Source organism: Polyodon spathula, chromosome 6 (genome assembly GCF_017654505.1).
Source record: "Polyodon spathula isolate WHYD16114869_AA chromosome 6, ASM1765450v1, whole genome shotgun sequence".
In the NCBI taxonomy this organism is placed as follows: Eukaryota; Metazoa; Chordata; class Actinopteri; order Acipenseriformes; family Polyodontidae; genus Polyodon; species Polyodon spathula.
This window is the reverse complement of record NC_054539.1, coordinates 64976961-64994892: the sequence shown is the minus strand read 5'-3', so window position 1 is coordinate 64994892 and position 17932 is coordinate 64976961. Positions and strand designations below refer to the sequence as shown.

General features: G+C 36.2%; 1 protein-coding gene across 2 annotated transcripts in view; it reads right to left on the bottom strand.

Annotated features, from left to right (window-relative positions):
• Window positions 1-7670: 7670 nt before the first annotated feature.
• Window positions 7671-17932, bottom strand: part of LOC121317471 (microtubule-associated protein RP/EB family member 3-like) — a 35744-nt gene continuing 25482 nt past the window's right edge. Inside the window, exons 2-8 of one of the 2 annotated variants that reach the window (XM_041253439.1) lie at window positions 13838-13965; window positions 13086-13231; window positions 12256-12412; window positions 10123-10280; window positions 9168-9320; window positions 8456-8500; window positions 7671-8198 (exon numbers count right to left, since the gene is read on the bottom strand). In XM_041253439.1, coding sequence (XP_041109373.1) covers window positions 8480-8500; window positions 9168-9320; window positions 10123-10280; window positions 12256-12412; window positions 13086-13231; window positions 13838-13958 — 756 coding nt within the window. In that variant the 5' untranslated portion in view covers window positions 13959-13965 and the 3' untranslated portion in view covers window positions 7671-8198; window positions 8456-8479. The remainder of the gene's footprint in view (window positions 8199-8455; window positions 8501-9167; window positions 9321-10122; window positions 10281-12255; window positions 12413-13085; window positions 13232-13837; window positions 13966-17932) is intronic. The other variant, XM_041253438.1, reaches the window with a different exon arrangement.

The window sequence follows — 17932 nt, the reverse complement described above, 5'->3', positions numbered from 1 at the left end:
TATCCTGGCTGTTTTTTAACTTTCACACAATCATTTCTGCCAGTGAAATCCTGTCTATTTATCTTTAGAGCAGAGAAAAGAGACTATTGCATTGATGTGATGAATGATTATCTGCAGTGGAATACGACACAATTACAACTTCACTGTCGAGTATTTATGACTTGCAAGCTATTGCAATTTCTATTTACAGAATACAGGTGCCATGTCACAAGTCACATGTGAGCAGTTTGAATGATGACATTTCTATGCTGTACTGAACACGGCTACCTGTGTGTGTGTATGTGTGTGTGTGTGTGTGTGTGTGTGTGTGTGTGTGTGTGTGTGTGTGTGTGTGTGTGTGTGTGTGTGTGTGTGTGTGTGTGTGTGTGTGTGTGTGTGTGTGTGTGTGTGTGTGTATGTGTGTGTGTGTGTGTGTGTGTGTGTGTGTGTGTATGAATGTGTGTGTGTGTGTGTGTGTGTGTGTGTGTGTGTGTGTGTGTGTGTGTGTGTGTGTGTGTGTGTGTGTGTGTGTGTGTGTGTGTGTGTGTGTGTGTGTGTGTGTGTGTGTGTGTGTGTGTGTGTGTGTGTGTGTGTGTGTGTGTGTGTGTGTGTGTGTGTATGAATGTGTGTGTGTGTGTGTGTGTGTGTGTGTGTGTGTGTGTGTGTGTGTATGTGTGTGTGTGTGTGTGTGTGTGTGTGTGTGTGTGTATGAATGTGTGTGTGTGTGTGTGTGTGTGTGTGTGTATGAATGTGTGTGTGTGTGTGTGTGTGTGTGTGTGTGTGTGTGTGTGTGTGTGTGTGTGTGTGTGTATGTGTGTGTGTGTGTGTGTGTGTGTGTGTGTGTGTGTGTGTGTGTGTGTGTGTGTGTGTGTGTGTATGAATGTGTGTGTGTGTGTGTGTGTGTGTGTGTGTGTGTGTGTGTGTGTGTGTATGAGTGTGTAGGCATCCATGAAAACTTGATGCAATCTCTTGTGACAGAACTGCTCAGACACATCAGGTCATGTGCAGCTCCCCCCACCCCCCTGAGAAATTCTGCTTACAAATGAATGTCTTAGTGCCTTGGCCAATAAGTACACAATTCAGTAAAACCTAATTTTTGCCACATTATAATTATGTTTAATTTCATATATATATATAATATATATATATATATATATAGATATATATATATATATAGTTTTAGCATAGTGGCATGGTTAGGGTCAGAGTTAGGGTTAGGGTGTGGGTTAGAGTTAACTAGAATTAAGTTTAGGGTTAATGTTGGGGCTAGTGTTAGGGTTATGGGTATCCGGGAATCTATTTACTGTTTGCCTGATTGATGTGCAACCAATCCTGGTTTCAGCTACTATATGCAGGTCCCCAGCTATAACCTTATTGGAAGTCTCTTTCACTTCACAGTGAAGAAATGATAAGTTTACCATTCAGGTCTGCTGATCCTCTGAAGTTTGTTCCAATTTTCTAGTTAGTACTCAACTTAGTGCAGAACTAAGTACTAAGTTTATTGCAACTGACCAGCATTTTGGTATATGCAAATGAAATGATGCTGCGTCTGTATTTGCAATTTTAGGTGTCCTTTATTTTCCAATGGGCATGGTATCTCCAAATGAAAGAGATTTTCTGATATATCTACTGAACAGAGACATATGCTGTAGATCTAAGGTAGTTTTAAGTCTTAACAACAAATCCCCAGTTTGAATGTGTTTCTCTGTTGTGAATATTAACCTCTGCACATCCCAGGCTCCCAGTCTATCCCTGGAAATGGAATAAACTATTAAAACTAACATTTGTGGACATTCTGAGCAGTATTTTATGATATCTCAATGAAAGGTTTTACAGCAGGCAATGTTTTTACACAGATGTGAATGCTGTGACAGCTTTTAATCTTTGATTAAAGACATTTCCTGCATGTACTGGATTTGCATGAAGCTAAGCGCCAATACAATTAACAATGTACTGATACAGAGAACAAATCCAATAATTTGAATAGCTGTTTTACTAGAACTGCAGAAAATGGGTTTCATTGTATTTTGTTGTAATAGAAAATGTGGCTCTTCCAATGCTGCTAGTGTGGTTTGATTCCACCTGGTGTATTACTAACAGGGAAAATAAATCAATTGTTGCCAATGGGGAAACTTACACCTGGTAATTCCCTCCTGTTTGTATGTTTGCATTTCCAGCAGTAATAATACTTGTTATAATACTTGTTATAATACTTTCCCTGACTTTGCAAGGCATCACCAAAAATATCACCACATTATTTTAATGTTCTAATTTTGTTTTTACCTCAATGATCTATTTCAACAAAATCATTTTGTACTGTACCTACCACTTCAAAAAGCCCTGGCTCTTAACTGCACAAGCAGTTATAGAGCTGCAGTATTGCTGTTCGTGTGCTGATGGATAAATGTTTAAAAGACAAAGCATGTAAGCAACCCTCCAGAGTTTAACTTCGTTATCCAGTCATTTATTTTATCACATATAGCCTGTAGAATATTGCAAGGACAAGGCTTTCATAAAGTTCTATTTGCAAATTGCTATATGTGAAATAACTGTAGGAAGTATTTTGGCTGTGACCTAACTTCGTCTGACATTAGCCTACTCTTTCGCTTTGCCTGTCTTCATTGAGGCCCCTAGCCACATTTGCATTTACATGAACATAACTGGAACAAACAAATGCTCAACACTAAAGACTGCAGGGCCACTTCAGTGTGTTTCAAGGGCTTGGTATCCAAACTACTTATTATTCAAGCGGATATCTGTGTCGGACTGGGAAAGTGAAGTGTTCCGATTTAACGCTCCCTGAAGCAACTGAATATATCCTGCTCTCTTTTCAACACAGGCAATGGCCCACTGTGTGTCTGGTATTCAAGAGCTGGCAACTGGAGAACACAAAAACTAAAGTTTACGGTACAATACCGAATATAGTGGCCATCGATCTTGACAGTTGGATGTCCCAATTTATACTGTAGGGTGGAGTATGTACTCCATTAATTGAAAGCACTGAGAAATACCTAATTTCAAAATGTATGTCAAATAATTTTACAAAGTTTCTTTTAGTATATTTGTACTATATGCAAGCACATTATGTGGAAGAACAGTACCTATTAACTGGCATTACCAGCAATATACTGTATACAGTCTGTAGTACTACATTATTATTAAAGCTTTTTGCTCGATTGCAAAATTTGAACCTCTTTTTCCAATTGGAATCAAGACCAGATAAACTAAACAGTAGAGCAGGAGATAGAAATGTTTGTTGCTCCAGTCATGCCATAATACAACTTCATATGTTATGTGTAGGGTGTCCCTATCATATCTGAGTCACACAAGCAGGGCATTTCAAATATAGCTTTATATCAGAATTGATATATGTATATTGTTAAAATGTATTTAACAAAACTGTACTGTTTGTCACACATGTGCATAATCCTTGGCAAGTCCGGATATGAAGTTTTTGATTTTGTACGCAAAAAAATGGGTCAAGAAATAAAAGTAACAAAACACTTTTTTATTTTTTATTTTTTACAATAGCTTTTAGGATGACATCATTAAAAACAAAGTCAATTTTATGAAATCCACCCTAATATTTGGGAGGTAAATTAAATTAAGTTCCATGCAACACATGGTATTCTGCAACACGGGTAGATTCAATCTATAGCTAAGGTGGATGTGTTCTGAGAAGATGCTAAATTGTTCAGCTTTCCAGTTTGTGGTTTCTCTTACACAAACAATTCCTGAAATTTAAAGTGTGGCAAAATGAGAGGAGAAGAGGAGGTATGCTGCATACTGCAAGGATGTTTTACCTTTTTGGAGGGAAATGAAGTTAGTTTACTTTAGTTTATACACCCACAGTCACAGACAAAAAGATTTGGGCTGTTAAAAAAAATGAGAAAAATCACAAAGACAGTGATCACTGCAAAAGATTTGACATAAGAATTGAGAGAAGATGGTCAAGAAATTGACAAGTGAACAATTCATGATACCTTAACAAGGTGAATGCCCATAAGTGAAAACCAAGATGCAAACCTTTGTTAAAAACAATACACAAAAGAAAGCGATTGGTGTTTTCCATTTAATACCTGAAGAGGCTTGGTGATTTCTTCAACCATATTTTATGGTCAGACGAATCCCAAATACAACTTTTTTTCACCAAGAAAGCGACAATATCTTTGGAAGAGAGGAGAATGTAAAGAGAAGTTCATCATGCCCAGTGTTAAACATGGTGGAGGTTGTGTGATGGGATGGGCTTGTTTTTCTTCTCCAGGCTCTGGTGACCTTTGTGTTGTAGAAGGATTAATGGATGCTGCAAAATATCAAGAAATGTTGTGCTCTCATTTGTTACCCAGTGCTAGATAATGACCCTAAGCACTCTACAAAGGCTACAAAGGAATTTCTGAAAATAAATGGAAGATTACAGTTACAGTTACAGTCCCCAAATTTGAATACCATCGAGATTTGGATTGACCTGAAGGCTGCTGTTGCAAAAAGGAAACCAACGTCAACTGCAGAACTCAAAGCTGTATGTGTTGAAGAATGCGCAAAAATATCTCAGGAAAGATGTCAGGAACTGGTTTCAAAATACAATAAAAGACTGCAAAGGAAGCAAAGGGTGGGCACACAAAATACCAATGTAAGGGTGCCCAAATACTTTTGTCAAAGTATGAAATTAGCTTTTCCATGTTATTTTTTTTTTATTGTATGCACGTTATGTAATAATTTGTTTTATTATAAAGATGACTCTCTACTTTAATATATATCTTTCAACAGAACAATTAGAAATTATATAAATCAATTTCTTTGTGTTTTTTTTTTTTTAAAACTGCCCAAATACTTTTGTCTGCTCTCTCTCTCTCTCTCTCTCTCTCTCTCTCTCTCTCTCTCTCTCTCTCTCTCTAATAGAGTGCCTCAGTGACTTACAGGAAAATAATTTCATCCAGGGTTTCTGTGACGTCATTGTGACAGAAATATAATGAATCTTGGTTGTAAATCTCCCTCCCTGCGTAGGGTGACCAGCTAGCAAGAGTAAAAAATCAGCACACTCATTTGGCGACAGGAGGAAAGAAACCTTGTTTAAATAAACTACTGCACAACGCAATTCACGCAAACTACGTATCTCTCTTCCGTAGATAGGCTTTTTTTTTTATTCCTTCGCCTTCCTGTGTGCATTGCACTTAGGCAAAAAAAAAAATATAGAGATATATATATATATATATATATATATATATATATATATATATATATATTATATATATATATATATATTAATTAAACTCCAAAGCGGTTAACTTTCTTGTTTGCTGTTCAGGTGATATTATATACCAAAAATGGACAACAAAGCAAAACAAGCAAAGTATATTTCGGCTGAGGATCGTGTCATGACATTTCCCAAATAAACTGTACATGCAGATGGAGGTAGTTGTTTTTGCACATCTTGTGACTTAAAGCAAATGGGATCAATCGCTATAACTTCAGAATCAGTCATTAAACAAAAGGCTACTACAGAGGCTGCTGAACAGAACGTAAAACAAACATCTTTCAGAAAACGAACTGGAAAGCCACTTTTTAAACGCAGCTAGGATTTTAGACCCGAATGGCACGTTTTCTTGTTTTGACTCGGTACAGATAAAATAAATTCCTGGATGGGACACTTTTTCCCCCCTGTGATTTTATTGCTTTTATTCAAGCTGGCAATTCAACAGCTAAAAAGAAACCAAAAACATTTTGTCAATGTCCATCATTTATATACTTTTTTTTTTCGAAAATAAATGTTATAATAGTGACAAGTTTATTTTGATGCTTGGTGTGTGTGTATAGATAGATAGATAGTGGTGGAGTGGACACTCCTATCCAGAATTAGGAGGCTTTAGGACCATGGGGGTTAGGAGAGGACACTCCATCTTAGTAAAACTGAAGTTTCTAGGAGGCCATCTTGTTAAAGGACTCATAAATTGGACAATTTATAGGATAATGAATAACAATTGAGAAAATGCTGATCAGCTGTGACTAATTAAGTTGATTAATGCAAAAGACCACAGTTTGAAGGTTGGTTGGGAATTGGAGACAGAGTTTGTGTGTGGACTGGGAACAAAGGGAAAAGGGTATGGTGTTAAAGTTACACTTGTGTAAAAGTATGACTGTTTAGTGGCTTTGTCATCCAGTGAGGTAATGAGGGATTGTGGCTAGTTTAGTTAGCACTCCAAATTGGAGTTAGGTTTTGTTTAGTTTATTTTGTTTGTGTGAAAATAAGTAAACATACAGACACTGCCCTGTTTAAAACCAACCATGGCTTGTGGAGTGCTGTTCCTTTACAAAAAGACAAGATGGTTCTGCATATGGCATAGCCTGAGTTGTCACTGTGTGTGTGTGTGTGTGTGTGTGTGTGTGTGTGCGCGCGCGCGAATATGTTCTTTCTACATTATTGTGGCGTATTGTGTATTTAAAGGCATAAGAAATACAAGTGCTTTTATTGTTAAAACATTCATTCACACTGCCGCCCAACTGCTTGATATTAAAACAGTAATTCAATTAAAAAAAAAATAAAAAATCTAACTCGGTTACGTTTGTTTTAATAACATGCATTGTATATTTTTAGTTTAATATCAACATTTATCTAAAGCAGTACACTGAATGTAGATTTAAAGTAAAACATATGGATTTGTTTCAAGGTAATACGTAGTATTGAACAGTGTTCTTCCTTTACATATCTGCTTGTGGTACTCAATTTGACTAATTCCCTTTGATTGAGACATACATTTTCATGAAGCATATTGTAATGTCAATGAGTACAGCTTATGGCAGTAATTGTAAATTTTGCCAAATGATGTGTCAACAAAAATAAGCCTTTTATCAATTTACTAAGTGTTGATCTTCAAAATCATAGTCGAATAACAGGAAAAATAACATTCACGCAAGACCCATTTTTCACACGTTTATTTATTTATTAAAACTTAAAGCAGATGCAAGTTTTGCACACCATTGTTAATACCACAGTATTTTAATCAGACAGGCGTTGCAAAATGTATGGGATTTCCAAAGCAAATGTCTATGTAGTTTTCTTGTATGAAGCAGGGACTGAAGTCTGGTGGTGTAACTATGGTTGTATAACTGTGCTAGCGCCTCCCTTAATCATTCTTATTCCTTCATTAACCGTACATCTTTCCTTAACTTTCCATTTACAGCATTTAACTGTTAATAATGCTGCTTGTTCTTTTCATAAGATATTTCACTTAATTCCAAAAGAAGGTTTCTTATTTCTTAAGGTTTCTTATTTTGAATACTTCCAGGCCTTTTAGGATTGGTAGAAATGTAAGATGCATTTCATAGTTAAATATTACTGTTACACAGTAATGAACTCAATATTGGATTTTCATGCATGAATATTGAACACCCTTAATTTCAGTATTTTGTTTTATATTTTTTTCTGCAACACTGAAAAAATATATAAATCTCACTGTACTTCTACCTGCTTTCTGACTGAGGGTTCTTCAAATACAAGAAAAAATATACCAATCCAGCCCTTAACCATCTGCTAAAACATTCACATGCGCCTTTTAGATATGCAATTAAACAAGACTATCTGAACAGCTCACTGGAAAACCTTTTTCTTTTTTAAAATAAATGCCCCCCCAATCAAAAAAAAAAAAAAAAGTTCATGCTGTGTTTTTAAACACAAATAAGCAGTTTAAACTTTTTCAAATGATCACTGTCAAAACAATATGCAAAATGCAAGTAAAGCCATTAACAAAAACATATACAAATTAAATATCTTTCTTGAATATTATACAGTCTGTCAGTTGGAGTGTGGTAGGAAGGTGTAAACAGCTGCAGCATTTGTGGCAGAGGGAATGCCTGTTGCAATGTACAGTAAGACATAAGCTAAAATTCAGTATCGCAAAGGGCTGTTAATAGATTCAGATTCATGTTTGTGTTTTCTTTTTCTCATTAAGTGTTTACAGTTTTGTTCGTTGTTTTACCTACCTCTTATTGTATGTGTTATTTTTTTACACCATGCTGAAATGTTTAGGAGTCTGTTGCTGTTATGTGATTGTGCGGTAAAAGGCTGTACAACTCAAAAACTCAACTGTAGTGCTAGTAAACAGCCTTGGGTACTTCTATGACAGAGAAGCGGGGTGTGGAGAAGCGGGAGAAAGAGACAGAGAGGGGAAAAATTGGGTTTAGTATTCATCCTGGTCGTCATCCTCTGGAGGTGCAAAGCCATCCTGAAGTGGAGAGAACAAGGATATGTTTAAAAGACCTTGAAACAGAACAATGTATGACCACAGGCAAAAGAGCACTAATTAATTTACAACCAACAACCCGCCGCCCACTTTCCTCTCCTCTCACATTGCTACCGTTATATAAATGTCATGGTTTCATCCCCCCCCCCCCCCCCATCTGCACAGACAGCCTTTGCACTCTTTACTGCTGAAACATTGTGGCCCCTATTCTCCAATAATTACTAAAATGTTTAACTTACGCAACGTCTGCTGCACTAGGGGATTTACCCATCAACTGTGGTATTCTGTAACAAAAATAGGCACATTACTTTCGAGCACCACAGTGATTCTCAGTTATGTCCGCAACGTAACATAAGAAACTGCAGCACATAAGATGCTTTGGTTCATGGTTATCCTTTTAAAAAGAGTTTGCACACATATCATAATTACACATTCTTCGGTGCATCTCAAGCCATGTATTTCAACCCCAATGGTCGCAGCAGAAGCGAGAACAGTATATGTTTATTTAGACATCGCTTCGAAGATCACATTTGTAAAAAAATGAATACGAAGAATGCATGCGAAGTTAAACATCTATAATTTTTTAAACTTAGGCTTTGCCTAATTTGCTTGACATTAAAAAGAAAAACTATGGATCAGTATGCATTGCTAAGTCAACATCATAATACATCAACTAACCATGCAAATTTGTTCAACATTATTGGAGAATAGGGCCCTCACTATTTACTGCTGCTTAACTAAATAGCATGTGTTTACTAACCGTCAGATTGACAGATCTGTGAGTGGTGGTGTTATGGCATAAATAAGTGGGTCTTGTATCTATGTATGTATTTATTTACCTGTAAACATGTATTTATATGCCTACCTGGTACATGGATCCAAAAGATACCGTTTTTAAAATGTGTTCACATCAAATCAATTTAAGGAATAAACGAAATGCCTGACATCTACCTCTGTAGCGTAGAGAATCTCAATAATTTTCAAGACGGCTTGATTGTTTTCACTTTCATGTTCCTGGCAGATCAGCTCAATGTCCCGTAGTTTACTGAAGTAGAAATCTCTCTCTTTCTCCAGCCCATCCACTGTCAATTTCAGTTCCATTAACTTTAAAAGGAAAAATGAAATTTTTAATGTGTTTGTATTTGAATGATAATCCTTGTATATGTTCCCTATATAGCAACAACAAAATTAATTTCATATCATGTGAAATTTCATTTATTCTTTGTGACACTCTTAATGAATTGTTTTCCTTTTCCACACAGATTTTATTCCACCTGTTTGGTTAAAATTACGGCCACTTAGAATTTTAAAATTATTTTCCAGACAACTTAAAGCCATATTTCAGCAGTTTTTAATATTTTTTTATTGTGGGCAAACGGCTCATAATTCCACCACTCCTCATTTTTATGGATCTTCACATTCTTGTCTTTTCAGCTTGATCAGAATTTATTCAAAAATATTAAAGTTTTTTTTTTTTTTATCTCAACCTTTATCTCAAATTGCTGGACGTTAAAATGCCATAAAATGCTACTATCGATGAAAAAGAAAGTACAAAAAAAGGTAACTTTTAATGCTTAAAGATGCAAATAAAAAAAATGATATTTGCTATAACATTCAAAATGTGCGTAAAAGAATGGTAAATATTGAAAATGATTCAACCTTAATTTACATGCCGTAACATGACCCACACATGAAATTATTCCATTTAGAGTTTTTCTGAAACAGACTTACAATAGGACTGGTTCTTCAATTGACATACGTGCACCTCAGGTTTGACCACTGTTATAAATATATATGTTGAATCCAAGTAGAGCTTAACCAATTTGCAAAGTTTTGCTAGAGCTATTGTTTGTCAGGGCTCATCAGGTCTTAGCAAAAGGTCCTCTTACCCTCCCTGGGACTCTACCTGTTGGTTGAGCTCTATGATCTGTGCATCTGCATCGCTGGCACCATTCCGCACAACAGGCGTGTTCTTTCTGCCGCCGCCCATGAAGGGCGTTGTGTGGGGCACCCTCTGAGGTGCTGGCGCAATCTTGGGTGCTGTTGGGGATGTCCTCTGTGGCACTGAATGGTACATACAGAAAGATTAATTAAAAATACTTCTGATGTCAAACAGATTTTAAAAAATGTTCAGCTTTAATGTGTGCCTTATGCTTAATCAATACAGTAGTCTCTGCATATAGGAACACCTCCTAACAAACACTTCAGCTTAGGGAACAATCTTGTGGTGAAACTGATTTTTCCTACTGTAAATGCTCTGATATAGGAACAGGAACTTCACTTAAAAGAACACATTTTTGGCACTGATTACATAATAAAGGTTACAAACGAGAGGAGGCCATTTGGCCCATCTTGCATGTTAGGTTGTTAGTAACTTATTGATTCCAAACTTGCATCAAGCAGCTTTTGAAGGATCCCAGGGGGTCAGTTTCAACAACATTACTGGGGAGTTGGTTCCAGACCCACAATTCTCTGTGTAAAAAGTGCCTCCTTTTTTTGTACTGAACAAAATATTTTAGATAAGGTCTTACTAACGCATTGTAAAGTTTTAGCATTACTTCCCTTGATTTAAATTCAACACTTTTCACTATATATCCAAGCATTTTGTTGACCCTTTTTTAAATCACATTGTCTAGATATCTGAGTCAACAAAGATTCCTTCTTCAATTTCAGTATCTTCCATATGGTATTTATAATGGACATTTTTATTGCCTGCATGCAGTACCTTACACTTTTCTCTATTAAATGTAATTTGCCCAGTTCTGAATGTTATCTAGATCACTTTGAATGACCTTCGCTGCTGCAACGGTGTTTGCCACTCCCAGTTTGCTTATTATACCAGAATTTAAGTCTAAGAAAATGATTTGTTGTTAACCAATTTTTTTTTTTTTTTTAGGTAAAAAATGATTTGAAATGCTATATTGAATTGGTTTTGTATTTGAGAATGTGTCTCACAATTTGGGTTACTTAAAAAAAAAAAAAAAATCAATGAAAAGTACCATTATAACTGCTGGAATCAACAAAAACAGCATTCATTTTCAGGGATAACCAAAATGTATTGCCCTCTTTTCATTTAGGGGAATCTTATGGTCTATAACCATTTAATCAATGACATTGTAATAAAGGCTGATTATTCTTGACCATCAGCTGTTATCCACCTGACCAGCTGGCTGTCGCACTGTATCTCACAAACGGCATTACCAGTTAGGAAGGTCACTGTCACACAGGTACATACAAGGCTGGTTGGAAAAAAAAAACTAAACACCAGGCCAACTCTCTGGTTTCTGACAACAGCAGTAGAATTAATGATCCAATATGGATAAAGTGTTGTACAGTTACAGAGTTTGGTACAAACCTGCTTCCAATAGTATTTTAAAGAAAATCCCTGAAAAAGAAATAACGCAAGAACCATCAAAGACAGACCCATCCTTTTGTTTTCACTTTTCTTAATGTAGGAGTGGAGCTGATGATCTGATTTGGATACATTTCTGTTATGTATGTATGAATTTGGTTGCTCTTAATTTTCCTGGAAATCTGTTAAACAGAAGTAGGGCATGCTTGCCATCTTTCACAAGGCACCGTGCTGATGCTATGACATTGCTGTCTGTGTAAGGTAAAGGCTGCGGTGTGCATATTAATGGTGATGTTGTCCTTTTGTATGTAAATGATTTAATTTTGAGGTCTGCAGTCAAACCGTTTTAAAAGACCTGTATAATAAGACAACTTTTCTATAGCGGCCACCCTAGTGATTCCCTAGGTTACATATTTAATTTTGTAACTCTCCTGGATAGAAAGACCCCTTTCACAGATTCCCTCTAGTGGCCGTAACATTTATGCTTTTGACTGCAGTTTGATGCGTGGCTGGAGAGGGAAAAAAATATATATAACGAAACAAAACCATATAGAAATGAACACAGCAGATGCAAATCAACAGCCTGAGCACTTTATTTTTCAGAACAAGCTTTGCAGGAAAAACACATAACCTGTGTGTTTCCTGTAGTGCCAACAGATTTCTTTGCTTTATTGAAAATGTGCTCACCTGGATTGTGTGGAGCCACCACCTCCTGGCTATGCCTGGCCTGCAAAGGGTCATAGTCCTTCCCGTCGTAGTTTGCGTCAAATAACTTCTTAAACCATTGCACAAACTCAAAGTTGTCCTGGAACTTCCCTTTCACTAATCTTTCTACTGGAATTATCTGAAACAAAAAAAGATTTCATGATATTCATTCCATGACACAACAGTAAATTACAAATCAGATCCATTAGTACCATAAAAAAAGATTTTTTTTAAAATCTAAGTGGGAAAGTAACAGTATCAATTTGTGTGGTCACTCAAAATGGAGCAGGTGCTTAAGGCAGAATGGTGCACATGGCTAATTTACCCTGCTCTCTGACAATAAGTTGTCTCGAGACAGGATAAGATGTTCTCCCTCAGCTGTACATAGAAAGAAGGAAGTCCATAGCAACACAGTGTAGTGAATTGGCCTGGGGCACTGAAGCCTAACCTCATCTCACTACTGCTGTTCAACTTGCCAAGTTGGTCTACATTAAACTAAAATGGCAACCTATTATTGGGGATTGAAGCATCTCAAAAAGCTAGGTGTTTTTTTAGTCTATAAATGGCAGAGATCCATGGCAGGTCCACGGGAACATCCCTCAACATGATAGTGGTCTATAGGGCTGGTGGCCCAATTCACCATTTAGGGTGCATAACTTTTATCCACCGCTCCATGAAGGTGCAGAAACATTACAAGCCTACAGTACAAAAGCAGGCACAATTTTCCTTGATGAGCATCTCATATGGATCTTTGTACAGATTCATCCAGATTAATTATTTTAGGTTGGCATACCCATAATAATATAACATACTTTATCAATGCTCATTTTCTTGAAAGCTGCCTGCAGCACTTTGAAGTTGTGTATGTACTCATGTTCCAGTTTGGCTTGGAATTTGACTTTCTTCAGGTGTACAGAACCAGGAAAAAGCATGTCCATGAACTGGCAGTATGCCGCTCCTGCGAGGGACAAAGAGGAACGGCATTATTGCAACAATAGGGCCAAGTATTCTTTAAGTTTATGCAATGTACTTTTAAAAATCACTTCAGAAATACTTTTAAAAATCACTTCAGAAATGTTAGAAATACAGTAACATTCTATTCTTACTCTTACACAAATGTATTCACTTGTCTGAAAAATCTGTAATGTCAAAGAAACTGATTCCTAATCATAGGACCCCTTCTACAGCCTGAAACAATCACTGTAACAGTACTCTATGGACTTGTTTAATGCAGGTGTTCAAGTAGTGGATCTCCAGCAAGTGTTGCTATTGTGCACAAGGTTTGGTAATTCTATTTGCTCTCCATTCTGTCATGGAAAAGTTATTGTTTTTCCTTTGTCAAAATTCCACACTTGGGTTATAGCACCATAAACTCATAAAACAGATTATAAAAATACAATTTAATGTAATTATATTAATAAAACTATGATGAATAATACAATCCCTAAAAAAATCTACAGTACTGATCATAATAGTTTCAAGCTTGTGCAATATCTGCGTCTAAAATACCTTAACCTCCTTTAAACTTGCCTCCAGTCATTGTAATTACTTGAAATGTTCTTACCTGAACACAGCTGCTCGACCTTGGTATAACTAAGGTGCAGCGAGTCATTCACCCATGCCAGCATATCATGTCGGCTCAGGTTCTCAATGGTCACAGAGGTGGAATACACATTAACTGCCATGCCCCAGCTGTGAAAAGACATTTGTTAGTTTTCTGTAGTACATTTTAGCTCCCAGTTTTTACCTGAGCAGCATGGTAAAACATGTCATTGCACACAATGCTAGAGGCAATAATTTACAAAGCAATTAAGAAAGTTACTTCACTAGTAAAAACCTAATGGAAAAACAGTTAACACATACCTGTATAAACATGTACATACAGTTCACTACCACCAGATGGAGCAGTAAATTACTTCATTCCTCCCAGAGATGTTTCCAGAACTCTAAGCTACAATAACAATTAACTTTGAAACCTGCACTACTATACTTGTGGATATGTTGTTATGTACAACAGGCTGCAGATATGTGATCTAGATTGTTCTGTGGTCACAAAAAAAAACTGTTTAACACAGGCAGGCACACAAACTCTATGCAGCCACACTTCTGACTGAAGTATCTGGCATTGTTTCGAGAGACTTCACGTGACTAGATGCATATCCCCTGGGAAGACTATACATAAAACATTATATAAATGACTTTGAAATCTTTTCTCTTATGCAAAGAATTACATGCATAATATGTTCAATAGCGTCTTGTAACAAATGTACATGAAGTTGTGATCTCAACTGGTCGACTATTTCTCTAGTATAGATATCAAAACACGCAAACATGACACATAGTGCTGTGCAGACCCAGGTATCACTGTCAATGGAATCACTAAAAAATACCAATGGGACTTCAATTGAAATGCTAACTGTATTCCTTGAGCTTTTAAGACAGGATGCATTGTTTGTATTATAAGCAGTGGGGTTGACAAAACACATGTAAAATAAATGTCACTGTATGTACTTTCTTATTAAAATTCAGGTTATCTTCAAGAATAGACATGTAAACCTTTTGTGTAAAGTTTAACTATGCATATTCAATTACACAGTATACTTCATTTATATTTACTGTACAGTGAAAGTGTATATTTTACTTTTTGCATTTAGGATTTATATATGTGTTCACTGTTTGAGCATTCACAGCCTCAGTTTCATACAATGTCAACCTGCATTAATAGCTCCTGACTCTGAGCCGGAGGATTCCAGTTCTTGGCTGACTGTGCACATTTGTGGAGGTTATTGATCTCCTTTTGTCCATTTTATATTAATCTAAATTTTGCATAGAGGCTGCATTGCAGATATACAAGGTGTTCCATCTCATATGTGCAATCTTGGGCAAATCTTTACTAATTAAAACCCCTACTGTGTAGCACACACCAAAGCAACCAGCAAGAAGCAAGCTTCAACAGTGTTCAACCTATTTTAAGCTGGGGAGTGAGTACAATGATTAAAACATCAATCACTTAAAGACAGCAACACATAGGCCTTGCTCTCCAAGAGCAGCAGTTAGAATCCAAGTCCCCCGAAGCCCTGTTAAATTCTAATTAAAAAATGATGTCAGCATGTTATATTCTTTTGAACTCCATGTCCATACAGAGCAGTTCAAGGCAGTTTTATTCCCAGCCTGTCCACAGGCAACCAAGAAACAAGAAGACCAGTGGCAGGTCAGATCTCAACCTACAGTATATGTACTATAGGTAGTGATCACTAAACCCAACTCACTTCTCAGTGATAAAAGCAGAAGTTATTAAAAGCACAGTGTATGGGTTTAAAATATTAAAGTTAAAAAATAAGAAACCTGTCCAGTTTCATCCATTTTTAGAATTTAGATTCCTGTTGGAAGCAACCCATATCTTGAGAAGGCTGGCATCCACACTTGAAAGATAATAGAGCAGTAAGATGATCAGTAGTGAACGCTTATCAAAATACATGCAAATAAGTTTACTTTTCCAAGTGTTTGATGACAAAAAACTAAACATTTAGAATGCAGTAATGTTTTATTTTTCACCACTAAGAAAATAGGCTAAGTTTTAAAAATAAATAAATAAATAAATAAATAATAATAAAACACTCCTTAACTGTGTTCCTTCTGATATATCTTATCAAGATACTGTATGTCCCCCAATTATATGAGGATGGTGGGATGCTATTCTGCAAATGTTGCTGTCATTTGATTAATAATGTACGACTCAATGCCACTGAATATCATATTGCCAGTTGTAAACACGTAGAGAACAAAGCAAAAAAGATGGCAACAAAAAATGGCAAAGCACTGTATTCTTCAATGCTGAAAAACTTAGACCTAAGGTACTGCGCCCGAGGTGGTGCTTTCCTGAAGTAAGTAAGCTAAATTAATTGCATATTTCATTACCGTTTAGTTTATTTCTTACCACTCTACCTGCATTTAATAAAGCTACAATTTGCAATGTTAAACCATGACCTTTTCTTAATTAAATTATATTATCTGACGATGAAGAAACAACCTCAAAGCTATTTTTCTAGATATACATTCCTTAAAGGAAATTGATCGCTTTACTATGTAAAGGATGCAGTCAGTACACTATACACTGTTTCATAAAGACATTCTATCTAGAGACACACCTCTTGTAAAATTTTGCAAAGAACAGTGACAGTGAAACTATACAACAGATCACTGAGATGACTGACAGAGACTCCTACCCATTCAGTGGAATGAAGACAGGACAGACAGTAAGTATAAAAACTAAACAAATTATAGATGATTTCTAAATTGTTATTTTTGGCAAGAAAATAAAAAATAGTGAGTGGTTTTACCGACGTTTATCCTATATAAATTTATTTCAGTCGAACTCTCATTTTTTGGGAATTCAACGTTTACCAGCTTTACGGATTAATATCGAAAAGTAGCAAGCCTAGACACAAAAATTGCTACCTGTGCTGGTTTTGCACCAGCATGACAACGTGCCGTTTTGTTTAATTATTTTGTTTTATAATAAATCAGCGCTTTACCCATACCGTGTGTGTCTATATTTCCTGGTCTGACGTTATCCACAAGCAATTCATGGTACAGATGCAAAATCCAAAAGATCAGAGTACTAAGACAAAGTATTAATCCACCACTGCTCCATTTAACCGCTGAGCCTGTTCTTCCATTCAAAACGGATGACTGGGTCACATATGGCCATTTCTCTGAGTCTGTCTTCAAGAATTACAATTCCAATATTCCCTTAAGGAAGCAGTAACCCTTACTGCTTTTAGGAAGTCCTTACATGGCATGTCAGTGTAATCTGCTCTCTAAATTTGGTCTAAACAAGATAAAACCACTTTAAGCTAGACTGGAAAGCATACAAGGAGTTCTGCAGTATGAGCTAGATTTACAGTATGGTTTAATGATGAATATGATCGCAACTTCCCAGCTCAGCCATGGACCTCGTCAACTATTGCAATATTCTTTTTTTAAAAGTTCAACAATACCACCTTCCTAAGGTGTACAAACCTGACATTTTGTGAACCTATTTCATTTGTATCATGTTTACTGATTTTTATAAAGCCACCCCTAGTTCCGTAAAATATAGCGTTATACGTTGCTACAACTGTTTAAATAATGTACCTGTAATTTCTCTTTTCATTGTTAACATCCTGACAGCTTTGGACAAATATAACTTTAAAGTTTAAAAGCTCTTTTCAAAAGCTCTGCTCTAGTGCACTGGGGTTTGAGATCTGTCCTCTAAATCACTGCAGCGATTAAAAAAAAAAAAAACATAACAACAACTACTCTACTTTTCTGTTCCGTACCACATCATGGATCATTATTGCCATCTTACCTGTTTGACAATGTGGGCAATACTCCTTACACTATCAGTGCACTAGAGCGGACATTTTGAAAAGAGCTTTGAAACTGACTTTAAAGTTTTAAGTATAAAAAGTTTTGAGGTTGAAAAATTACATGCATGTTATTTAAACAGTTGTACCAACACATGGGGACGAGTAAAGCTATATTTTTCAGAATCCCTCTACTTACTATCTGAAAGGCAGCAGTATTTACAGTAGATCACTGAACTATACCACTGAATTGTGTTATACTTGGAAAATCATAATCACTTAATTTAAAAAAGCATGGCTGTGCGTAATGA